General features: G+C 39.0%; 1 protein-coding gene across 1 annotated transcript in view; it reads right to left on the minus strand.

Annotated features, from left to right (window-relative positions):
- Window positions 1-1,692: 1,692 nt before the first annotated feature.
- PTDSS1 (phosphatidylserine synthase 1) overlaps window positions 1,693-27,437 on the minus strand; it is a 29,490-nt gene continuing 3,745 nt past the window's right edge. The window contains exons 2-13 of the mRNA XM_072330371.1: window positions 25,852-25,943; window positions 24,404-24,448; window positions 22,066-22,190; window positions 19,656-19,814; window positions 15,903-16,054; window positions 14,317-14,458; window positions 13,353-13,465; window positions 11,818-11,883; window positions 8,210-8,309; window positions 7,165-7,233; window positions 6,610-6,679; window positions 1,693-4,949 (exon numbers count right to left, since the gene is read on the minus strand). Coding sequence (XP_072186472.1) covers window positions 4,840-4,949; window positions 6,610-6,679; window positions 7,165-7,233; window positions 8,210-8,309; window positions 11,818-11,883; window positions 13,353-13,465; window positions 14,317-14,458; window positions 15,903-16,054; window positions 19,656-19,814; window positions 22,066-22,190; window positions 24,404-24,448; window positions 25,852-25,943 — 1,243 coding nt within the window. The 3' untranslated portion in view covers window positions 1,693-4,839. The remainder of the gene's footprint in view (window positions 4,950-6,609; window positions 6,680-7,164; window positions 7,234-8,209; window positions 8,310-11,817; window positions 11,884-13,352; window positions 13,466-14,316; window positions 14,459-15,902; window positions 16,055-19,655; window positions 19,815-22,065; window positions 22,191-24,403; window positions 24,449-25,851; window positions 25,944-27,437) is intronic.

Genomic DNA, 27,437 nt, shown 5'->3' on the forward strand with positions numbered 1-27,437 from the left:
TCTCAGAATTGGAAGGGACCTTCTAAGCTCATCTGCTCCTAATCACCACCTTCACTGTAAAAGACTTTTTCCTCATGTCCAGCCTAAATCTCCCCTCTTTAAGCTTGAAACCATTTGCCCCAGTTCTATCACTACAGACCCTGCTGAAGAATCTGTTCCCTTCTTTCCTGTAGCTCCCCTTTAGGTACTGAAAGGCCGCTATCAGTTCACCTTGCAGCCTTCTCTTCCCAGGCTGAGCAGCCCCAGCTCTCTCAGCCTGTTCTCATAGGAGAGGTGTTCTGTTCCACGGATCATTTTCATGACCCTCCTCTGGATGTGTTCCAACAGGTCTATGGTTCTCCTGTACTGAGCACTCCACACCTGAACCCAGAACTCCAGGTGAATAAGATACAGACAGGTGAAACAGTACAGAGTAGCTTTACAGGATCTGTTTGAGATGTTCTGTGAACCAGAACCAACTGTGAATTGTCAAAAGGCAAAAACTCAGAAATCCTTTGGAAAACATAAAAAACCAAAAAAACCCACATAGTACTGGAAAGTCTTCCAGTCCTAAAATGGGTCTCTAGAGGTGGTTTGTGCATGGGACTCTCACATATAGGCAGGTTATTGGCCTGACTGGAACCATATAAAACATGAGGAACCAGTTTAAACCTGAAAGTTGATTATCTTCACACTTTCACTAGTAAGTCCTGTTGGACCCAGATGGGCTGAGAAGTGAGAAAAGCAGACCAGTAACTCCAAAAGGAACTGGGGGCAGGCAGAACTCGTGCCAAGTAAAACTTAACCTGGTTATAGTCCCAGGCTGACTCTGCCTAGAGACCACATGGATGGCTCACAGCAGGTATACTCTACCTACTGCCACTGTGCCAGGATAGTCATAGAATCATAGAATGGCCTGGCATGAAAAGGACCTCAAAGATCATCCAGTTTCAACCCTCCGCTATGCGCAGTGTTGCCAACCACTAGATCAGGCTGCCCAGAGCCACATCCAGCCTGGCCCTGGATGCCTCCACGGATGGGGCATCCACAAGCTCCTTGGGCAACCTGTTCCAGTGCGTCACCACCCTCTGTGTGAAAAACTTCCTCCTAATCTCTAACCTAAACCTCTCCCATCTCAGTTTAAAACCATTCCCCCTTGTCCTATCACTACCCACCCCTGTAAACAGTTGTAACACTCCTAGTCCTCAGTAGGGATTCCTTCTCAGAACTCCCTCCACAGCTCACATTTCTGAACATCAGCAGGTTTAAGAGTCTGCAACAGGCTCTCTCTCTCTGGAGATATTCAAACCTTGCCTGGACACTTTCCTGTGCAAACTACTGTAGGGAACCTGCTTTAAGAAGGAGAGGCTGGACTATGTGACCCTACCAGCGGTCCCTTCCAACTCTTACAATTCTGTGATTCTTGAGCCCATTTTGTAACTCGGTTCTCCCATCCAATAGTAAAACAAATTCCTAAAAACGAACTAAATTTAAGACAAGACTCATCCTGTAAAATACAGAAGCCCCGGAAGACACTGAACCATTCCTACTATCAGATCTGCTGCGTGGAAATAATAAATCACAGCAAAATCTTAAGCTGCTGAGGAACTGCTGTAACTGTCAGCAGGAAATAGCATACAATTGTGTAGTAACTTCTGAAGGTAGTATATAATTTTTTTTCCTATGCCTTACAGGCACAGACAAGCACACACACAGAGTGACATGGGTTGATTTACTGAGTTATTGCAAAATACAATACTTTGCAATCAATACAGAGCAATTCCATTCAAAACTATTAAATACATGGTAACGTTTGTGTCCTCTTGTGATAACATGGTAAAAAATACTCAAAGTTTTAACAGCTGGAACATCAAATTATCATCTTCACAGAAGAGTAACAGAAGCACTGGTCAAAATCACACTTCAAAAAGTTAGTTAGATGCTGTGTGTAATCTATACAGCAACTTTAGCGCTTGAATCAAGTACTCCAGGCTAACACTGGTTTTCTTCATGCCTGCATCTTAAAACTCTTCATTTTCATGTAGTCCACCACGTAAAGTTCACGCCAACACCCTCTGCTTATGCCATGCTGCCCCAAATTAGCCCCCCTTCAATGGCTGACAGCACCAACAGACAGCCTCCAGAAGGCCGATTCAGATCTCTCATTAGCAGCAGGGGAGATCACCAGAGGACAGAGAAAGGAAAGAACATCAGAAGCAAGAAAGTAAGAAGGAGAAAGTGAGACAGAACGAGTAGTTGAAAACAGAACAGTGCATCTGTGACTATTTCAACGCACTGCTCAAGCAGCAGAATTCATACATGGATGCTTGTTGCTACACAGCTCAATGATCTGCCATTGTAGGTGTCACACACTCCAAATTCAGCATAGCGTACTAAATGATAAAACCGGGATCACTTCAAGTTTACAACGGTGATCTAAAGCACCTTTCCAACGTGAGCTAGCACAAAGCTCATCCCCAAAGACGATGGGGCTGAAAATACAGTTGTCAGTCAGTAGAGGACTTGTGAGAACATGTGTGAATTCCAGCCAGAATTGTTGACAGAGGACAGGAAATGTCATCTTCCAAGCAGCATTTGAAGAGTTGACTTACGTTTATGCTCACTGTAGCCCTCCCTCTTTTAAGGAGCAAAGAAAACTCAGCCAACCAAACAGAAAAATCACAGGAAATATTTAAAAGGTGATGTTACGCAACATTTCTTCTAGGCCAGCGCTGCTGTAACAGCATACAGAACCAGCTTCCACCAGGACAACACTTTGTATTTGCCTTTTTGATATTTTTTAGGGTGCAGTTCAGGAGTGTAAGCACCAGGTCTGCAACTACAAAGCACGTGCTCATCCCCACAGGCAACTGGATAGTGTACTTCAGCACCTGTGCGCACATGCAAGGCCTTGTACACACAGTTATGTGCATGCACCTTGCAAGTATAAGGCAGGCTCTCACCTTTCAAAACCACAGCACTTAACGTATCCAAGCCATTAGACTTCCAACCTCTTGCTTTGGTATTGAATCGACACAAAATGTACAATGCCACTCTGCAGTCTTACACAGACTGAATTATTAATAAAAATAAAAATAAAATAAAAAAGCAACAAGTCTGAATATCCAAAGAAATCTACAAATACATTCATCAATATGCAGCACACCACAAATAAAGACAATACATGGAAGTGAATGACAACCAAGTACTTTCAGGAAAGCTTTGAAGTCTTCCTATCATTCTTCTCATGTAACATTTAATGTTACCGTATCGACGATTAAATAGCAGCTTCTATGTTACCTCTGAAGTTGTACACTTGCTTTGATTGAAAAAGGGAGGGGAACGAAGGGCCTCCGAGGAATTCAGCAGCAACACAGTTAAGTGCATTGAAAATGACAATCTGTGGCACATAGCAATTCATGGCTTACACAGGATACTTTTCTTTTTCCTATTTACAGTATCATACACTTGTATAAAGTCTTTGCTGCGTTTTCTTCAGTATTTACTCTGTGGCAAATCATGGTAACTTAATCATGGAACAAGAAAACCCCAGTCTCTTTTGCAGATTAATGACTAATGGGTATTAGCCTTACTTAAGCTATCTACTTCTATGAACTCCATGAATCCCAAAATTGAATTGGCACAAAACCATTCTGATAATTTAATACAGGAACAGATTGTTCTTGATTGTTTACCTCTTGACTTAATCTCTGTTCACAAATGGCATGTTATCCACTTTGCTAGACATCAGAACTAAGGTTTCACAACAAACAAGCCAAAAAGACCCAACACCTGCATGAAAGAGTCCTTTTGCCGCTGGGTATCTGACTGCATGATAGAAAATACCAAATCAACGTGGTATATCACAGTAATATCATGCTACCTCTCAGATACCAAAGGCTTCAGCAGAAAACCTGCCTTATCATCAGGCCTGGCAGTACATCAGAGCCTCCAAAGCAGTTTCTGCTATTGGTTTGAAGAAGGTGGGATTTCTTGGTTCCAGCTGAGGCAGAGGCAAATAAAAAGAGAGTAGAAAGAAACACTGAACACAGGGTGACACAGCTGAAAGAATGACTTGAAAATGCAGAACTAAGTACTGCGGTCAAAACAACTAAATAACATTACTGAGTGTAAGAGGCATGGCCCGCCCTCCCTACTTTACAATAGGGTTTATGTAAGTATTTAACAAAGCCTGACGAAATAAAAGCAGGTAACAATCAAGCAGGACAACACAGAACCAAAAAGTCATATTTGAAGGTCAATTTCACATCCTTTAAAGAAATCTGGACCCATTTCTTAGCTGGTAAAACACTATCACCAAGTGTGGAAAGCCTTTAAATAAAAGCAAGCAGCTGGATACGAGTACAGAAGTTCAAAACATTTACTGTCTCCTGTATAGAAAAGTTGTGAGATTGAGAAAGACTGGCAGTTGCTTTTAGTCAAAGGATTGCATATTCTTTTAGACAACAACAAAAACAAAAACACAGTGAAATAAAACAGTCCCATCGATCATGCAAACTGATTATCAGCTTACTAACCTTTGTGTTTATGTCCTCAACTAAGATACAAAAACTTGCAACACCTGAACGCAAAACAGGGTGTACCTGCTATGACAAGATTATATCCTTTCCAGCATACTCTTCATTAGCTTTTGTTGCCACATGCTGAAGAAACTAGATTTAAATCAGTGAATGGCAAGTATCAACAGGCAATGATTTGCACTACACTGGTGGCTCCGTCTTGACCATCCTTATCTTCAACAACTTATTTAAAAATTAAAATCAATCTTCCACTTGGAAACTCAGAGCTAATTCTGAATTTCTTTGTCATCTCACGGTAGAACATCTTCAGACGTCTTTCTTATTTCTTGCCAATTCCATTTGTCACTTTTGACCTGGAATGTCGATTCCTCCTTCGAGATGAATGGCTTTCGCTATTGACTGGATGTTTTGGTGGACTGTTGTCAGCACCTGCAGAGAAATAAATACTTTTTGACTATTTGACATTAGTAAGTTCCTGCCTGAAAGACAATAAAGCTTTCTAGATCTAGTGCGGAATAGTATGGGATAACTCAAGCTAATACAAACTGGCTGGTACTTGTACTCCATCTAGTGGCCTACTAAAACAAATCTTAAAGATTTCTGTAAAATTCCTCATCCTAAAAGAAATTTCAGAAGTTTTCTACAACAAAATACAGCAGTGCAACATCATCTATTTCAAACAACATCAACAGTACAGATCTTCACACTGTTATCGTTGGCAGGCAGTACGGTCAGAAACTGAGAGCTATGAAACTGAGAGCTATGAACTGAAACTAGAAACTGAGAGCTATGAGAGCTATGTCTTCCAGTACCTGAAAGGTTCTTACAGTGAGTGGGGCAGGTCTCTTCTCACTAGTGACATGTGACAGGACGAGGGGAAATGGCCTCAAGTTGCGCCAGGGCAAGTTTAGGTTGGATATTAGAAAGAACTTCTTTACAGAAAGGGTGGTTAGGTACTGGAATGGGCTCCCCAAGAAGGTGGTTGAATCGCCATCCCTGGATGTGTTTAAGAGCCGTTTGGATGTGGTACTCAGGGATATGATTTAGCAGAGGTTTGTTGTTGTGGTGTTGTTTCGTGGTTGCTTTTTAAGAGATAGGCTACTGGTTAGGCTGCGGTTGGACTTGATGATCTTCAAGGTCTTTTCCAACCTGAGTAATTCTATGATTCTATGAAGTCACAGATTCTTTGAGAGAACATTTCCAGTCTTTCATATGACAGCCCACGTGTGACTTCGAAAAAGCAAAGGGAGACAACAGGGACTGAAACATGAAAGAGGCTGAAGCTTGCAGTTAATGAAGAAACAGATGACATTAGAAAATATATAACTGCTTGGCTAGATTTGTCTAGCAATGTAAGAGAGACTTTTTAAGTGCAAGCAATTTAACTCCATATAAAAACCCACAAATTCACAAAACTGCAAATAAGTTAATATCAGCATCTAGAAAAGTCACATAATAGCATATGTAAAAAGAAACTCTGACGTGGGTGCTTTTCAATTACTGATACATATGATGCATAGGTATTTTAATGTTACAAGCACAACTGGAACATAAGCTTTAACCAGCAACTTCCAGATATGAAGTTTGATTTGTTTTTTTTCAATATGCAAGCCCATAATAATGAGTAAAACGAGGAGTTAAGTAACATAACTGGGCTGTAGGGTAGGGAAAAGGTGTCAGCAAAATGGGTTGCCTTTGCTTAGTACAGAGGAAGCTGTTTATGACAAGAACATAAGCTCCTGGCCAAGTTCTTGACTGACTTAAAAAGCAGAAATAACAGCATTACCAACAATCACACGTTAAAAATCAAACATGCAATGTTCAGGTAGAAAACTCATTCAGAACAGTTATGAAATAAATTCCCAAAACTACAAGAATGATTTAGAATAGCAGCAGAAAAATGAAGCTACTTCATACATTTGCAAGAACTGGAAGAAAAAGGGCAATAAAACCAAATAGCTTTGTAGATACTTTATCTGCATAGCTCCTGCAGGCTCATGAAGGAGTTTCATTTCATTCCAAGTTTCACTTCCTAATGCTAAGCATTAATGCTACCACATTGAGAATACACGTGCAAAAGTGCCAATACCTTTACTGAATTTAGAATGAAGCCAGGAAGCATCTGGACTGTATGGGCTGTCTTCACTTTCTGATAAGGTCTGTGAAAACAAAGAGGACACGTGTCATTAGGATGCTGGTTATTGAAATCAGTGCTTCTCGAGCTCACAGTCAGACTCACAAACCCAAACCATGGCAGACCTCCTGATAAATCCTGATACAGCCTGTACATACCTTTCCTAGTTAAGAGGTACAACGTAGATGATACAACTCACTAATTGCCAGGTAATCTGCTGTGAAATCATGTGTTCTTAATATTCCCCTAGTGTACCACCTGTACAGTGTGAATGTTAATGAACTACTCATCCCTGAATTCTTTGACAAAATCACAGCTTAGTTTTGAGAGACTAAGAGGACAGCATCCTTTAGAAACCACAGTGTAATCTGGGCTCTGTTCAAGGCTCACTGAATTTAGAGCGCTTTCTATTGACTTCAGATAGACTTCGGACCATCCTGCTCTCCCCCATGTATGCCAGCTCTGGTAAAAAAATATCTAACATATAATTAGGTATAAAACGAGAAGTACCTTTTCTCGGTGGCCATAGTATTCTGCGTACCAAACCATGCCATATAAACACAGGAAAGTTGTAAAAGCCTAAAACAAGGAAGGAGAAAAAAAAAAGGTGATTTTTTTTCTTCCCTAAATTCTTTGCTAGTTCAAGATCTTTGAGTTCCAGGACATTCCACAGCTGGAGACTGTCTTGACCATGAGAATACATACATAGAGATGACTCACATACGTGACCCAGTACAGTCACCATAATCAGGCAATTGACAGATACTTGTAGGTATGTACCAGGAGCAATAAGTCTGGGAGAAAAGGAGTCTCTTTCTCCGCGCACTGTCCTTCATGCTGCCTTTCAGTTTGCTTTTTGCAGTGTTCTGATCTGGGCAGCAATTTAGTACTACTCCTCTGAAGTTTTTGCAATAAAATCATCATGCTAAATAACAGAAAAATCAATTCCAGCTCCCTACCACCTGTTCAAAGCTGCAAATTTCCCTTCTAAATGGATAAGTGTTTATTGTCTATTTTTAAGTGACAACTAATAATATGTTTGAGATGGGATTTACAAGTCTGGCATGACTAGCATACATTATAAAATGGGCATCTCATGCTGCATTTGCATTAATCACAATAAAGTACTGAAGGCAGAATTTGCCTGATAAGGTAGGGTTTATGCAGTTGTAAGACCTTAGTGTGAAACACGCATTACTCATTAGTGCTAGTCATTAACTTCTGCTCCTTTTCAAAGGGCACCATTAGAATCATCTCCAAAATTATCTTAAATTGAACTGCCGTTTTCCCTCATGAAGAGAAGAAGCTCTCAAGCTAGAGTTCATCTCACTGGTAAGTATCATTACAGTGGCTACATTATGCTCTGTTGAGAACTGTGGGATAAAAGTTATTCTTGCCCCTCCAAGATGTGTTCCAAATGACTTTGCATTTGCTTTTCCTAGGATGCACACAAAACTCCTTACTAGCATTTCCCCACAGTGATCCCCTGATGCCAGTTTAGGTGCTTCTGATGCTTTCACTATGCCTTGCGCTTCATAAAAGACGTCTCACTTACCACACAGAGAAGCCAAAACACAACATACAGTATTTGTGTTTTGGAGAAAAGATCCTGCCCAAATTTTATGCACACGATAGCTTCAAGGAAAGCAATAACCCTGTGGGTAAAGGAGAGGAAGGATTATTAAAAAAATAATAAATAATAATAATTAAATAAAAAGATTTCACTCCTTCACAACCCAGACAGCTCTAAACAACAGCTACACTCTGGTGAACACACAGCTCCCCTATGACAGTATTAACTGGGTGACTCTAAGAAATCTCCTTTTTATTCTTCACTTTTCTTCTGCATAAACAGCCTATAAAAAATGATCATCTAGCAGTCCAGAATTCCACAACACTCTGCTTGCACAGGAAGCAAGTAGGAGCATATGCTAATAGCAGAGAATTTCTATTTATACCAACCACTATGCTTCAGCCCTCACTAGATAAAAAGTCTTTTCAATGCTGAACAACCAACAGACTCTCTGTTTTGTGAAGTAAAACTGCTTCAGATATTTCTCAACAAGATACAAATTTGCCACAATTCTAATTAGCCTATTTTGCTCACTTCAGATGGATTTTAATGAGAAAAATAACAATGGAGAGTACTAGATGTTCTCTGAGAACCTGCGTATTTATTCTGGTCCACACCAGAGCACCAGAGGATTTACAAAGAAAACTGCAATATTTACTTTCCTATCTGGCAATATTAAGAATCAAAACAAGTGTATCCAGGTCTCTCCCATCACCAAATAATTACATTTTTGAGGCTCACAGCTATGGAGTCTTATCCAGCATGTGGTATGTAATGAGGGGGCTGTGGATCCAGGCCAGGCAGCTGCCAACAACAGCCAACAGCACCCAGGTCCCTCCATGAAAGAGTAGGAAAGATATTTGTATGAGTTGGTCACTGACATTGCAGACACGGTCCTGATACTCATTAATAAATTGCAAATAATACATTACGGCTGTTTTTGAACCATCTAATATGAACTGCAGCAGCTGAATGGGATCAAAACATTGTGAAAATAATACCTGGCTGACAAATGCTGCAAGTTGCTGAGGTGCATATTAGTAAAAACCAGAGTACTGTGTTACTTTGTTCAGACACGTTGCACTGGCATTGTTCATGCCTTTTATCACTTACTGTCCTTCTGCCACCAAGTGACACTGCACTGTACTGTTAAGCTACAGAGCACTGTTTAATACGAATGCAAAGCTATTATTTTAATTAATTTCATACTTAAGCATGTGAAAATTCAACCTGAGCCTTTGGAACCTTCCCTTGATCATCACAGGTACAAATATTCTATATATGTGCTTTTAAACACTTTGAAAATGGTATTGAGGATAGATGAATTACTAGATGAGTGCTGTTTCCCCAGCAAGCATCTCAGTGTTGTTCCTTTTTCTAACAGACTACAGCAACAAGCAGTATGAAGAAGAGTACTTGCTCCATATACACTATGCACCATTAGATCAGGCTGTCAACAAATGCTTAACAGCAGTTGCTATGATGCAATATTTAACTATCTGTTTTCTGACATGTTGTACTAATTTGCTCAGGGAGAGCTTTAAACCAAGGTTGATAAGCTTACCATACTCCTTAATGATTTTCAGGAGAGAGAAAGTAAGCATTCAGAATCATATTTTCCTTTGTATTACAAAGGATTAAATTCACATCTCTTCATATTTCTTTCTTAACAGCACAGAACTTTTAAGCTCTTCCTAAATTATTAAACAGTTTAAAACGTGTCTTCTACAAGACTCTGAGATTACCACATGTAGTCGAGAAAGTCTTTTAGGAACTGACATGTATGTACGTATTGAAATGATTTGTTCCATATTATAGTAAGATGTCTTATTTAAATTAAAATGCCTGAAACAGTAGGTAAAGAGCAAATGAACTAGCAAGATGCTTATGCACAGAGTACATTTGTTTGGTTCTAATTGTAAATTAAATAGTCATATTAACTGTATGATTGATGAGTTATCTTCAGTACTAAAGGACCATCCATAAAAGTACCAGGACATTAAGCTGCAATGATTACCAGAAAAAATGCTTTTAGGGGTTATGTATGTTATAATCTCTCTTTATCAATCCAAGGATTGATAAGCATGTTCCAAGGAGGAAGATCCTCTGCAGGTAAGTAGAGGCATACAGAAAATATTACAAACTCCTGCAGAGCAGTAATAAAACTAAACAAGAACAGAACATTACTGCCTTTTGAATATCCAGTGGAAGTTATCATGATCATGAGCTGAACGCAGTAATAGATCCATAGAGGAAGATGGTAATTCAGTGAATGAAATCAGTACTTAGGTTCATCCAAACTCAAGGAGACACATGACACATTCTCCATTGTACATTTAAAACAAGATTACAAATCCCCTTAATCAAATTTCAGCATGTTCTGCTCTCATCTCAATTAACTGTTGCAAAATGGATATTGCTTATGGTGGTGCATCTGAAAACCAACCTGCTAACTCAACACTTTCTGAAACACTGAGACTAACAGCAAAGGTGAGAAAGACTTTGCCAAAGCACTGTCGCTAAATAAGATCCGAACATTTTATGGATCACTGATGTGCTATTCTAACTTATAACAGCAACAGCTTCTTCTATGAAGCACAAAGATGGTTCAGACAATGGAAGACAAAGTAATCTCCATAATGATAATAAAATAGCTGCTTTAATTTATTGTAATTGTAATCAGAAAAGAGTTTCTTGCTTAGTTCCTTTATATATGTGTGTGTGTGTGTGTGTGTGTGTGTGTGTGTGTGTGTGTATACATATATATATATATTTTTTCCACAAGACTTAGTTTAGGATTTCTTATGCTTGACAATTTGTAGGCTTCCAAATTAGAGATCAAACCAGACATTACTGTGTTACTTATTTACATTAAGCTGTTACAATGCAACAACAGCACACACTTCTGGTTTTAAGAAGGGTCCACTCTTGTCAAGCCATCTGGAGAAGGAAGCTCTCACCAGAAGCAAACTTGCCAGTGCTACATTTAAAGGTCTCCAAGAGACAGGAAAGGAAATCACAGGGTAACCGTGGTTCAGAGTATTCTCTCAGAGAACAGCACAGGCAGTTTTGACAACCGTGGCTTGTTTGACCATCTTTTATTGCAATTCCTCGAACAGAGGCAATATCCACCTTGACAATCAGGTACGCATTACTCTAATGACAAGAAGGCAGTAGGTGCAGAAGCTTTATCCTTCTTATATATCTGAGAATATGGACAGCAAAGCCAATGCTACTCTGAAGGAGGCTAGCTTTATCCAGTTATTTTTTTTCCAGTTATTTTTATATTATATTTTTATATTTTATATTTTTATATTATAAAATATTTTTATATTTTTATCCAGTTATTTTTTTTTCCAGTTATTCCTTCTGTTTCTCTCCTTATTCATTCCATCACTTCCCAATTTCACTATCTCTAAATCCAGAATTTTCTTTTTCTCTGAACTAGCATGAAGAAAATCTCTCTGTACTCTTCTTTATACTAACAGAACAGAGGACAGACACTGGCTTTACCAAAAACCTGTTTCTGTGCTGGAATCATGCTTCATACCTGTCCAATTTTAAGGTTTGATTGCAGCAACAACACTTACCCGAATACCCAGCACTGAGTTCCCACCCTCTTGCACTGTGTATCAGTGAGGTATGCATAGTATTGCCTGAAAAGGAAAACATAAGAAAATTCTTCAGTGATGTTCAAAGTTCCCAGAACATTTACATTTAGAAAAGCAGTTTATGTTACAAGTGGATCTGTACTGAAAATGAAGTGCTGATGCTTGAATTCACATGCAATCAACCTGGATATCTACCAGACGGCTTCAATTGCAGCAGCAGAGATTATCATACAGATCAAATGGCTTGAAACAACACAGAAAACAATTCTGAGAGCAAGGAGTGGGAAATTACCTGAACTAGGTGAGTAAAGCTACAAATTTGCCTCCTGCTTCTCCACTGAATCTCCAGTGAGGCAACACACAATAACCTCAGAAGAATTAGAAAACCCCTTACTTTTTTCCACAGTTTCTTTTTAATTTGCTAACAATTGTATTTTCTTGAGAGTTGTCTGAATCTTGGAAGTAATTGAACATGGCTATGCCACATCCTGGGTGAGTACTCTAAGCATGTTACCCTCTCAAGATCAGATGAGAATTTCTCACTGTCTTTGAAAACATTCTGCTCTACTTTCTTTAAGCTCCTAAATTTTAAAAAGAATTCAGTGGCAATTCCCTCCCTCTTTCCCCAGAAATAAGAACAAAGTTCCTTTTCTCAGTCTCTGATTCCCACTGACAGCCAGGGAAGACAAGCATTGTTAATCCAACAATTTTAGGGTTGTTTAAGACTTCTATAGACAATGAAGTATACTAAAATACCTGAAAAAAAACCATACAGGAGCTTATAGGATGCCTAAGGTGATTTAATTAGCAGTGCAAAATCTCTGCATGTAACTCCTGAGATTACCAGCTATAAAAATCACTGTATTTTATGAATAACGCAATGTATGTCTGCTATGTAACTGTCAAAGGTAACAACAGTTTCGTATTCATGAGTAAAATGTTTGACCCTATCTTCAAAACTGAGTGAATTTTATCTTCAGCAGTGACACAAGAAAAAAAAATTACAAGGACAAAGTGAACAAATGCCTAAAAGGAGGTTAATGTTTCCACACTTGTTTACAGTGCTTATATGTTGTTATGCCATTCAGAATAAGGTAACACTCTACCTTTTCCTCTAGCGTGCTAACATTTCCTGTAGACAAGCAAAATAAGGAGCTCGTTAGAAAAATCAACAGCCCTATTTTCCATCATCTGCACTTCTATGAGCATCTGACTCAACAACTCAGCTACTTTTTGCACAGGGTCCTCAAGGATAACAAATGCAGATTCTACACATACAAGAGATGGAACAGAGAGATCCTGCATCCTTATGGAAACACATATGTACCTCAGCAGTTTATGGGGCAGAAAAGACACTTCATTAAAAAACGATGACTACTTGGCTTTTCACGGTGGCAAAAGCACATATTTTTTAGAAATGCACTGTTGTTATTCAGAAATTACAAGCAGTTCTTAGGTGCCTGTAAGTTAAGCTACTCTAAAGTTAAGAAGAAATACCATGGCAACAAAATTACCTTACAGTAGGCGCTGTAATGATTCCTATGAAGAGAATCCTCCCCCAGCTTAAAGGGTGACTCGCTTGGAAAACAAAGATATGTTTCAAAAAGAACGTGTTCAACTCAGTCAGCTAAAACAAAAACAGAAAGTCAGTTAACAGTTTTCAACTTGCATAACGTCTAATGATTTACCAACAAAAAAAAATTTGCATAGATTAACACGTTAACTAAAACTGAAGAAAAACTGTTTATGCTCCTCTGTAAGCATGCTCATTAGGCTGAGAATTCATACAGAGCCTAAGACAAATAAGAAATGTACAAATAAAACACAGAATTCTCCTCTAGACACCTTTTAGAAAGTATCTGGTCTCTTTCCTGAATCCTGTTAAGGGATGAGACGCTACGGTGCACTGCAGATGTCTTCTGGAACCACTCCTACTCTAAATCAGATAGGAATGATTAAGACTAATTTGTAAGAGAGACAGGAGATACCATACCTATTGTTTTGTTTTTAAACACACTAAACGCTTCTTATTCCATTTCAAAAACTAAATGTGGCCTTAGTGGGGTCTGTTGGCATTTGCATGACTACATGCTCAAGCACCTGGGACATATTAGGGAGTCTTGCTGGATCACAGCCAGAATTCTAGGTACCAAAGAGCCATCTAATATTCAATGTGGAAGAAAAAAAAGACAAAAGACAAAAGATAGCAGTTCTTAAAACTGTATCAGTTGCAAAGAGAAATCTGACACTCAGTGAAACAATCTGTAACTTTTTTTTTTCCTAGAGATTCTGTAATTATGCTCCTGAACTATCATGTAACTCTTGTGAATAATGGCCTGACCCATTCCGTATGATCAATTCATTTAATCGTGCATTTCAATGACAGACATGCATCACATTAGAGTATCTTCTAGCCAAACACAGCCAATAAGTAACTGAGCTGATGGCAGCTTTGATTTCACAGAACTTATTTCTTACCTGCCAAATGATCATGAAAAGATAGATTCCAGCCACTCTTTGAAATGAAGACTTAGGGTCAAACCAGCGAACATAGGTCCAGCTGGCTGGGGTGAACTGTAATACAGCCCTTTTTATTTTCCCCGTGGTCGTGTGAATATCCCTAGAAAAAGAGAATGGCTGGAGTTAAAACAAGGAAGATGCAAGGAAGAAAAAAAAAGCAATAGCCATTCTGCTATGAAAGGCTGCCCTTCTCAATCTTGAGTCTAAAAGCAAAATTCATCTATCATTCTCTCTGCGAGGGAAAGAGAAACAATCATGATAGTTCTGCAAATGCCCTGGAAAATCTAGAGGATATTTATCCATATAGCCTATTCTTCCACCCAATGCTTCTTTTTTTCCAGAGCTAATAGATATCTGTCCTTCAAAGAGATCAGACTTGTTATTCATTATGCATATAAGAGGCTGGCTCCACAGGTTTGGACATAGCGCAATTACAGCACACACAGCCCTTCCAGGTCTCATATTTGAAGCAAGGGAATCTTCTGGTAAGAAGTGCAGTAGCACTGTTACAAGCTAGAGGATCTTTGGATTCCTTTTTGAAAGGGGATGTAAATGGAGGTTCATCTGACAGATGTTTTTGCTTTTGATAACATCAATTCAAGTTAAGTAACAGTGCCAAAAGGACCGGTAATTTTAAGAAAAAAAAATAGTTCTGCCAAAGATATTCTACCGGTTTAATTCTCAGTGAACTCAAAACTCAGCATTCTTCTAAAACGTGGGAAAACTGAATTGAGACTAAAGGTTGGCTCTCAGAACTATGTATATATTTGTGAGGGAAGAAAGCAGGACAGAAGTCCTCATAGGGAAAGGAACTGGAAGTCAGGGCTCGAGCTCCTTTTCCTTCTCCAATAGAAACTCAAGGCATTGAACTTTGGCAATCCATTTTACTTAAACTAGTCTCATCTATGCTATTGGTAATGTACAAATAACTGTGCTTGCCACTTACTGGCAGGGAACAAGGCGAAGGAAGGGTGAAAACTATTGAAGAAAGCAAACCTGGGAGAGATAAGAACTGAAACTTACTGGGCCATGAGCTGCCATGTGCAAAAAGGTCTTTATTTTGCAATTTGATTTATTTTATAAGGTCAATAGCAGGGTAAGGTAATTCAAAGCATAAGAACACTGATCTCTCTTCTGCACAAATAACTAATGCTGCCAGACTAATGTCTCATAAAGATGAGCACTAGTGTAGTGTTTGTAAACACTGTATACAAAGAAAATTTCAACTAGTTGCATTCACTGTCTTCTTCAAAGTTTTATTGGTATAAATCATTAACTGAAAATGTAAGTATTTTTTTTAAACTCAGGATTAATGCCTGTAACTTAGATTGCAAAGGAAAATTATCTACACATAATCATATTTTAAGAATATATGCTCTATAGGAACATTATTTAGATAGATTTTTAACACTTCAATTTACAGCATTGTTAACACACGCAGACTGCATGTTATCTCTATACTACATGCATTTTTAAAGACATCTCGCTTTCCAAAGTTTAATATTAAACTAACAATGTTTAATCAAGCTTTAATTTAGACCTACTTGAAGCTTGCCCAGTGATAGGTCCTCATCTCCAAGAAACGACAAACTACCATGCCCAACCAGATGCCACCCCCGTTACAAAGCAGGATGTCCAATATGACTTGATCCCACCAGCATTCAGCAAAATTAGGCAGAAGATGCATGAAGAAGAGCTACAGAATACAGCAAAAAGATTTGGGGTAAGGAACAGCACAGAAGTCATATAAATTCATTCTCAGGAACACATTTTAAAAGATTGCCTTTTTCATATTTGTCATACCTCAAGGACACGAGCCACAGTCACTGAAAATTGATGGGAGTCCTTCCATTACCTTTAGAAGGCCTTGAGTAAGTCTAGATAAGACCACAGAGGTCCTTCTCCCCATTCCCTGTTGGGGCTATGCTGTATACAAGGCTGTGTTGGATATAAGGACAGTGTTCAGCTTTCAGCCTCAAAGAACATACACAGAATATTTACAGAAATGAAATGAAGCAAGCAAAACTACTACTTAGAGTTGGCGTGGTTTTTTTCTTTTAATAAAACAGCTGTTTTGTGCTTAAAAAAAATGGAAAGAACATTTTTCTTTGCTGTTATTTGAAGTAACATGTTTCTAAACAAGCAGGAAGTTGCAGTAAGTAGAATGGATCTATTTTCAAATAGCTGTCAGCAATAGGGCATTTTGGAAGTTAAGACTTAAAGCTTGTTCTAATGTAAACACTTCAGAATTCTTTCTTTCACTATTTTTTGGAAATTTAATGACCACGAGAAGATTTAGAATTCACCAATAAATCAGACACTACAAGCTTTGCTGTAATACTTGATCCAGAATGGCTCAAGCCAATTGAGAGGGTATTTAGGTCCCTCTTCCTAGTCAGTCTCTGATAAGCACTAACTGTGAAGACACTATTAAGATACTGGAAAATAGGGCAGAAACAAGCCAACATCATACTGAAAAGCCGCTGGGACTGGGATATATCAAAACATATTTAGGTTTTCCCTGGAAAATGTACAAACGATATGCCTCTTTAGTAAGTGGCTTCCCTCTGAAGTTAATCAACAGCTAAACTGAAGACCACAGTGAGGTATCAGTGAGGCAATTAAAGGTGTTTGCAGATACACTGGGTAACTTTAAGCTTTTGGTAGAGTGAAGGACAACTGGCCAGATGGCCACAGTTAAGGCAAGATATAAGCATAATTTAATGTGAGCCAGTAATGGATTCACTTCTTCCCATTCTCATTTGAAAGAAAGTAATTGTATTATTTAGTTCAGGAGGGGAAAAATAATAATAATAATAATTTAAAAAAATATAATCACACCAACCCAAGAATTAGAGATTGAAAATATCTAATTGTGGACTGGAAACCGAGACATCCTTATGTCAAGCAGTGCCCCTTGGAATACACACAGAGATGCTTAACAAAACACGTAAGCTAAATAAACCTCCCATAAACACGGCACACGTTTTGTCAATTAACGAGTTAACAAATATACATGATTTATGCACCTGTGGAACATTATTGGTACGATTTTGTAATAGAGTATCTTTGGTTGATAAATGTGGAAATAAGATACCCCCGCCCCCCAAATATCCAGTGTGTGAAAAAGAACATGAAGAATGTTCTCTGTATACAGCAAGAACAAACAGAGGTCAATTTACAAAAATTACAGTGATCAGCATTGAGAGTGACCCTTCCTTGGAAAGTCTTTGTGAAGTGTATCAAATTAGCTTGGTCTTCACTGTCAAAGCTACACGAATTTCAACCTGTAGATAAGAAATTTGGAGTTTTCCCCGCAGGAATCAAGCAAAACAAGATCGCTCGTTATCTTGCTACAAACAGCTTCCCCTTCATGTTTCAAGTAGATTTAACATGAAAGGGGCACTAGGCTATGAATCTCCATGTGCAATAAACCAGCCAAAGACACCAGAAGTTACAGATAGTGAGGCAGTGAAAAACAGACCACAGGTGTCAGCCAGCCAGTTTCTGAAGTGCTTGCTGCTTTCCCAGAACAAGAGATCAAGGACTGCTTGAATCCCAACTTTAATCTGATAGACAGCAGCATGAGCCAAGTGTCCCATTTCAGGATGGGGAGCCAGCTGAAAACCATTAATGCTAATGGGAGATGCACAGCTAAATCCCTATGTAACTGCCCTGAGAACTTCTACAGGTTTCTAATGACTCTCTTGAATTCACTAATTCATTAAAAATCCATTTGGGTGGTGATAACTCTTCTATTTGTTGAATCTTACCCAACACATTGTTTGATCCAATGATCTGCCTTTCAACAACAGGGAATACAAGACACCTCACGTGGTGTCAAATTGAAGTTAATGGTTTGTGTGACTGAACAATAAGAGTGTGAGAAACAAACCCTAATTTAAACTTCTATTCCAGAGGAAAAAAGAAAAATAATAAGTAAAATAATTATCAAAGCTATTCTTTGTGGCTGGGTACTTGTGAAATTCTGACCTTAAACAGCTTCAAAATGACTTAAGAAACATCATCAAATGTTACGAAACAAAACCATTTCTTTGAAAAGGAACTCGTGACATCAACATTTTCAAACCTGAAGTTTAGCGTTAGACAACCAGATCCTCATCTACATTTCTGAATTATAAATGCCCTCTACAGAAAACAGATTTTAAAAGATTAAATTCAAGTGCTTACATCTCTATTTAGTGCTTTAAGTGTGACATTTTGAACTGCGTTGTCTCCAAAGCTGATTAAAACTAGGCTTTTCTGTTTTTGTTCTGAATCGTCCACTCAGAGAACATAATGAAATTAAACTCATTTTTCATAGGAACACATCCATACATTTTGGATAACACGTTCTAACAATCAACCTCTAGGTTACATGCAAATTAGATGATACTTGAAGAAACAAGAAACAATCAATTTGAATTCTCAAAACAAATTTAACAGGAAGGGACAGCAATCCAAGCAACAGTCTAATGATTAACTCAAGTATCACAATGCTTTTACACCAAAATAGGATTTAAAGGTGTCAAAAGACAACCATCTAAGCACACGCTTGGGAGAACTGCTGTAAAGCTGGATAACAAACAAACAAAAATATGTGTGATACCTCAGATCACGGTACATGGTTCTATAATAGATGTGAACTAATTTAGATCCTGGCCTAGAATAACTACATTTTTATCAGTGAAGATGAATAATCGAGGCTTTGGAGTATGATGTAAAAAAAATGAGTGGCTATGCTCTCAAGTCTCAGGACAGAAAATATCACACTGCATTATGTCCTGCCATTCCATACAGACTTCTCCTCATGGGTCTCTCACTTTCCTTGGGATTCCTGCAACTCCTTTTTGCTGCACAGTGTTCACAACTGTACAAAACGTTTAAATATTGTTATATTTGGAGCAAGGGGATCAAGACGGTAGATACCAGAAGGTGAAAAGGGGAATATATGTTCTAAATCAGAGTATACAAACCAGCACCTGAAGTCACAAGAGTGTTGGCTCCTATAACAGCAGAAAAAGAAAGAGTAGATGGCACCAATATGCTGTCTGAGATTTCCCTCCTTACAGGTAATAGTAAGCCTCCTTTTAGGTAACAGAAAGCCATCATCTGCCCAACTTACCTAAAGCCCAGATGCAACTGCAACAATTGCTTGGCATCTAGCTGATAAGGCTTAAAATACGAATTTATACTGAGAACTAGTAAGTCGTCCTTCTAGTAACAGTCATGTTTCCCCCCCAGAACAATTAAAGTCCCACACATTTTCTTATACTTGAGATAAATAAGTGACCAACCTCAGTGAGCTCCCAGGTGATGCTAATAGTCCAGCAGAGGCCATAGCTGCGGATCAGTAAAGCTTTCATTGCCCAGCCCCAGAAATGCCCAAAAGCAAATATATCAAAGTGGCTGAGGATTCTTTCCCAAGTGATAACATGGCAGTTCACAGCATACTCCTGTTAAAGATAGGATACAAAAACAAACAAAAAGCCTTCAATGAATAGGCAAATTCAGAGACGTTAGAATGAAGTAAATACTTTCTATCCAGTGCAACACGCCTGAAATTGTAAAGATAATTATTCCCCTTTTATCTCCTAAACTCTGTAGGAAAGCTTGCAGTGTTAAGACTCAGTATTACCACACAGCTCCAATTTGAAGCAAGAAAACTAATGATGGCTAATTCTCACTGGTTTGAGATGTTGAGATACTCATCTCAATATTCACTTGGATATCTTTTTGTCTTACTTTCCTTACTCAGTTTCCAAGAGCATATTCATATTGAGGAAGTTCTATCATAGGGCTGAAGGGAAAAAAACAACAAGAAAGTGAACTTATAACTGCCCTGTCTCAGGTGAGCTCACACAAAAAAACTTCTGCTCTCCAACCCTCCTAAAACACACATTGCCATCTGCAGGTGACAAAACAGCACTGTTCAGTGCTGCTGAATTAAAGGATTAAGTTTCAGGCCCTAACTATTGTACAAATGAACCGTGATCAAGCAGAAGAACAGACAGATAAATAATTAAATCCTGGTCTCCACAAAGACAAGAACACAATTTCACACAAGTACTTCTCCCATCACTTATGCTCCCTGTCAAGAGGCAGCTAGGTCCCACTATGAAACCATAAATATTCCTTGCTGGTGGTGCTCCGATACTAAAATGAAACTGCTTCTTGCAGCTGCCAGTACATTCAGAGAAAGGTGTGACACCTGTCCTAAGGATGGTAAAGCTGTAGCTTTATCACAGATACCCAGAGATTTGAAACTTGATATTTGCTGCATTCTGAGTACAGCTGGGAACACCTTGGCAGAGTGTTGGACAAATCCACACGTACCAGAGCTGCTAACTACATTTCTGCTTCTTTTCTCTCACACATATATAGAGAAAAATATCCAGGTTCAAATGTCAGGAAGCTCTGAATTGAAGACACTTGTGTATCTTGGTCCACATGCACATACAACACTTCAAGCTACTTCCTGAACAAAGGCATGAGAAGCACAAAGTGTACGTAAAATGGAAGCTACGGGCTCCTAGTTACAACATGACATGTGATATTCTGTGATGACTGGATACAATAAGGTTACCATAAAAGCAATTTTAGACAGAAAACTACTTATTTTTCTAGGTTCTTGCCCTGGTATACAGATTACAACAAGAGAAAATCTTTTCTGCTTTTATTTGTATGTTATATCCAATCTTTTCAACTTCACATCTGCCAGCCATACAATGAAACATGTTTAACTTCCTTTTAATCTCAAGCCACATTGCCAGTACAGCAGAAGAGACCAAGCTGCAGCCTTTGTTATTGTTGCACTTTAAAAATTCACCCCAACTTTCTTTAAGTGATCATATCAGGATCAACAGTACAGAGTCATGTTTTTTGCCACTACAGTCAGGAAACCTGCTGTACGGTAATTTGGCAACAATACTAACACTAGTCCTCCTCTGACCTGAATCTATTTCTAACTCAAGTGCCAGGAGTGCCAGGTGAGCCTGGCTTATGAACACACTCTACATGTCAGCTCCCTTTTGTTGCTCAGCAACGTCACTAACAACCATGCTCACGTTGCATTTAGGAATGTGTCCTCCCAGTACCCTAGCAGCAAGCTGTCCATGCCTCACCACCACCACTACATATCCTGCAAACCAAAGTCACAGTCAGGCTCCAGATCTTACAGCTGCACAGTACATACTGCAGATTAACTGAGGTGAAACATCTGAAGCATTCAGTTTTCCACAGAAGGAGCTTATATGCAGCCCTCACTATCAATCAACTAACATAAGGTTAAGTGCACTGTAAAGAATTCTGTTCTTTCTTACATGTTACAGGGCAGAGTTCTGCAGCTGCAGCTGCATTACCATGTGGCAACTGCCATTGGCAAACAGCAACTTACAACATAAGAGTATCAGTTTACTTGCTTACTTTTGAGGCAAGAACATATAATACCAGATGTGCATGGTGCAGAAAAGCAGAGAGCAAAGAGAGATGCTGCTCAGGTGGAATAACTCGATGTGACAGCAAAGGGTAAACCAACAACTCTTGCTTCTCTCTAAAATAACTTTCTTCTGGTACTCAATTGTTCACACCCTCTTTTGCAATGCAAATTTGAGCAGTCATGTCAGCAAATAAAGATGCATTCCTTCCCACCCAGGTAAAACACACCTAAGTAGCCAAAGTGTCCAACAAGACCTCAAGGATACATACCATAATATCTGCTTCCCTTGTGGCATACCGAAGATTAGGATCCAACCAGTACATGACTGCTTTCACCTGCTCAAAGTTAAGGAAGAGCACGAACACCAGGAACAGAAAATACAGCACACTGAGACCTGCAAAAAGACTCTGCTTTAGAATCACACACATAAAACACCTTGGGACACAGAGTCCAAAAAAGAATCAGTCTAGATAGTTTCAGTATGAGTATCATAGTATCATCATAGTATTGTGCGAGTTGGAAGGGACCTTAGAGATCATCGAGTCCAACTCCCGGGATTCGAGCCCTCTGTGTAGCAGAGCGGCACTTCTACCCCCTGCTCCACAGGGGGGATTCGAACCCGGGCCCCCTGGTGTTGCAGACGGGAATTCTACCGCTGCGCCACCGGGGCACACGAGTAGCACAAGTCTGTGATCAGAGAGCTCTGCAGTAAACAGCAGATTAGGATCAGAGGATTGTTGTTTTTTTTCCCAACACAAAGATCAATTTATTAATCCCACTTGGCAATTCTGAGCTGTGCACAGAGTAGCTACAAACATAAACCAGCTTACTGGCACAATTAGTTTTGTAAGTTGGAAAATTCACTGTTTCAAACCTCTCAATATAAGGATAACGATGTTTTTACACCATTATATGTTATGAAACACTACTGCATTTGGGACCACCTCCGCTTTCTTCCCAATGGCAAAATACAGCTTTATTAAAAGAATAAAAACTTGTAAGAAGATAAAAAGAGTCCTGCATAGGCGTGTGGGTAGACGAAGCTGCTTCTGGCAACACATCTTTACATTATTCACAAGTTCACAGACATCCAAGACCACATAAACACTACCACTAGTTCTATAGTCTAATACTCAAACTTACTTGTGTCCTGCAATGTCATGGAAGTAATGTCACGGAAGGCAGAAAAATTAACATGAGTAAACTTAATATCTTCCAACTAAAACAAATTATAGCAATTCTTCAGCAAAAAAAAAAAATATATATATTTTATAACTAGAGATGAAGTTATTAACCACCAGAATATGCTAGAGAAGTAGTTCCATTCAAGTGCACACGCGTGTACGGGAAGTATATACTGCCCTCTGCAGTATACACTGCAGGAGTATATACATATGTGTATATATATGTGTATATATATATATATATATACCCTAAAAACAGAGCAGGTACACAGATACCCAGCTACTAGAAGGAATGTGGCCTGCAGGTGGGATACATCCTGAAACATGGAGGGTTTGCTACTCCTGCTTTTCACATACTGTACAGGTGCGAGACCTCAAGCCAGAAGCAGAAGAATTACAAAGAGGAAAATGCTGCTCCTGAATGATTGCAGTTTTTCTGCCAGAAGTACAGGGGCTCTAACTGGGAATGTTCTTTATACTTGCTCAGAAGGGAGCAGTGGGACCTGTGTTTCCAACAGGATCAGGATTCGTTAAGGAGTACTGTCTAATCAGCAGTACCCCTCAATGTCAACAGATGAGTAATCAACCAATTTTGGAAGCTACTTATTTTTAGCTGCGCAAAGTGACATGAGAGAGAAGCATTCATAATCCCTGCAAAAAAACAAACAAAAAACACCCAAAAAACCAAAAGAAAACAAAAAGGAAGGATCAGCTTTTAAAGCAGATGTTCTGTAAGCAAGCGTAATGGCTAGGCTATGCTCTGTGAACTCTGAATTATGTACAAATACAATTTCTTATGCTTCTGCCATGTAATTCGGATGCTTAAGGATTGGGATTTCACTCTAATTTCTGTAATTAATGGAAATATCTTTCCCCAACTGCAAATGCAATTAATATTTACACTAATGTTATGGAAGGAAAAGTTAAAAAGCAAAAAAATTAAAATGCACATTAGGAATACAAACAATACAAACAATAAGTATGTCGAGCAGCACAGCTATATCTTGTAAGAAAGAAAGGAATAGCCCACTCTGTAGATAATGAAAAGAAGTGCCCTGCTGAACTGGATTTAGTCAGAAGTCAACTAGCTCATACAGTAGTTACAGCTTTTTAGAGTGGGAAGAAATGGTGCTGGTGAGGGAACGGAATTAGGACAAAACTGGATTAAAACAAAGAATTAGAAGGAATGCTCCTTCTCTGATGATTTAATTTACACCATCTTGACACAGAAACTCCACTGACATTTCCCGACATAATTAAGAACAGATTATCAGTAATTGCTCAGAAGTGGGAAAGAAGAGTTATTCACAGAAGTGTAATGCACAATTATTTTTCATGACAAACCTATTCAGCTCATCTGGGGGGAAGGGTGGGGGCCATAAAGCCCACAGAAGCACCACATGAATTATGAAGGTAAACTTACCGAAAACCATTCGCCATATTGCAGGGTGGGGGCGTGTAAAAGGTCCTGTGGACAGTAAACAAAAAGCCTATTACAACATAGCCAATAAGTGCCACATAATCTCATTCTGAGCACGAAGAAATTCTCCATTAAGGTGTGTAACATACCATACCATTTGGGGATCCTTGCTGTATAATTAAGAAAAAATGGTAGCAGCAGAACTGAGAGGGACAAGACACTGCCAATTAGTAGGACAGACAAAGTGTTCAGTTATTTTAACAGTAATATATTATTTGCTTAGGAGATACTTTATCTCAGCTAAGAATCTCCTGATCTGGATTCCAGACCACAGCTGACACATGGCTTGCTATCACTGAAGTAACCAAACACAATTTTTTGCGCATTAGCAAAGAAAATTGGTGCTCAGCCTTCTAATGACCACAAAACATTAGCAAACAGGCATAGGAAAAACTTGCAAACTAAATTTCAGACATCTAATAGGATTTAAGACACTCATGTTCTTTACTAGTGTCAGTATTATTTACTTTAGAGACAGTGATTACACTGACTTTATTAGATCAAAAACCTCTGAGCCCAAAAAGCAGAAGAGGTAAGACTGGCTTAGACATTTCCACTTTGACATGAATTACACATTCAGGTCACAAGAAGTGGCTGAATTTTCAGTGCATGCTGTGGATTGCTCTTTCACAGCATGACATTCATTTTCCTCTGACATTCAGTTTTTGGGGGATTACTTTTTGAAAACCATCAATTAATGAGGTTCAAACACAAGAAAAATACATTCTAACTCTGAAGTACAAAGCAGTCATGAACACAATCACTGATCACTTATTTCTGGATGCTGCCGCCCCTGAGATTCTTCAGAGCTGATGCAATAATTATTCTCTTGCAGAGAGCAATAAGCAAAAATTATAAATAAATCAAATCAGGAAAATGTTATTTCCTCCACTGGATTTTCGCCCAAATGATTTTCCCCTTTTGCACTTTCTGCTCCCCTCACAATTACCAGAACGTTCATCTAACTTCAATTTCCACTGAACAACCGTGGTTTTATATTGCAATATGATTTACGTGGCTTCTAACTATCGCTAGCTGATTAATGTACTGTGCTTCAGCTCTAAGAATTTATAGATGACACTATTATAAGTAAAGGTAAATTCATTTAATGCATTTCTTCAGTATCTGGCAGCATTACTACTTAGCAAGTCCGAGGTGCAACTGTGCACCTGCAAATACAGACACTGATTCTGAAAACCTGACTTCCTCGTTAGATAAAGACAAGCTATAAATAACTTATCTCCCCTTAGAGCGACTGCAACCCATTTTTAGACTGTTCTGTAATACAAAGGAATTCAGAAGTTTTAAAGAGGTACTTCAACCTAAACAAATATAGTGACAATAAAGAGAAATTTACTCGTTGCAAAAAGCAATGTATGAACCTTACTCACCATTGGGAAAAGCTAGAACACTGATGATTAGAAAGAAGAAAATCACAGAGAGGATACCCCTCCAAATATTTTCCTCTGGGACAGAATCATCCCTGAAGAGACAGAGAGCATCAAAGTGTTAAAGTGGCATTTTAAGGTTGAAGTTGAAAGACACTGAATGTATCATTATTTAAATGGAGATTACATAGAAAAAAGTACAAGAAATAAGCATGCTGGTTATGTACCGAGTCAAGATAGGAACTGCACTGAGTGACTTTCACTGCTCTTCTGGCTATCCCTGTTTTCATGGTCTCTGCAACTCCCTCTGTTCCCATGGCCTGTTCCTAATGACAAATCCCTGGTGCAAGTGCCAGGACAGGACAATTAATTATTGTAGTAAGCCTTTAATATTCTACTGCCCCAGGTTCCTGTATCCCAGTCACAGCCCAGAGAATCCCTGTGCTGGGGCTGGAGAAAGCCCACAGAACAGTTCCTAGGCTGTGTGAGGCAAGGTACTGTGTATAACAGTGACACAATTGAACTTAATAGAACCAGAGGAAAATATTAACCTGCTTTATGATCTACTAAGCCATAGCTCTGAATGAAATACCAGGTAACATTTGTGCTACTGTCGTATTATGGCCAGAAGAGAGATCTAAGAATTCAGCTTGGAATAACAAGGCACGCTTGACTGAGCTCTTCTTCCTTTTCAAGCTGGTAGAAAATAAAAGGCATAGAGCAGCAAGATGACCAAAAAACATATCCAAATCTCATCAGTAGTCAGCCTCTAGCAGACTTCAGTAATAGGCACCAAAACACTTCCTACTATAGTAATAAGCACATTATTAATAATATATAAAGTATTATTTTACAATGTATCAGCTACTACTACTACTCCAAGTTTTACCATCTTGATACTTTTATGTACTTGCAGTCAGCTTATCTGTTTAAATAATGCTTTATTTATTCCCAGTCCATGATATAAACAAAAAAAATCCCAATCAACTTCAGAGGGACTACAGCTCTTCCTGGTAGAGCATTGGGCATGTTGCTGGATGGTTCAGCAAAGAACCTGTGACAACATAAATGCGTTCCACATTAGATATATGCTACAGCCATAAAATATTTCTCACATTGCCAATTTTCCTTTCCCTCCAAACTGCACCTTAACAGCTCCATAGCAAACCCTCACCATCACGAGGCACTCAAGCACTGTTCATCTGTATGGCAGGAAAAAGAACATTAAACATGAATGGTTCCTCTGCAGGCCTTTGGGATTCCATACAGCATTTCTCTCAAACCAGCTGACCACCAGTCATTTTCCTGCAGCCACGCTGCACAGGCCGAATCCTTTACTCCTGGCCTTAACTCTGGCTTCCTTGGTAACCCCAAAAGCCTTGTGTCACCCACAGCACTTCAGATGGAGCCCCAGATTCCAACAGCTCAGATGAAACAATATTCCTACTTTAACACACACAAATAACACACGCTCACATGCTGTTATCGGTGTCATCGAGTGGGGGGATTCCTTGTTATTTTCTGAAGAGCTAGGAAGTTATTGAAGTCACATCACCACACAGTTCAGTGCAGCCAGCACTGAAGGACAC

This window comes from Excalfactoria chinensis, chromosome 2, assembly GCF_039878825.1.
Source record: "Excalfactoria chinensis isolate bCotChi1 chromosome 2, bCotChi1.hap2, whole genome shotgun sequence".
In the NCBI taxonomy this organism is placed as follows: domain Eukaryota; kingdom Metazoa; phylum Chordata; class Aves; order Galliformes; family Phasianidae; genus Excalfactoria; species Excalfactoria chinensis.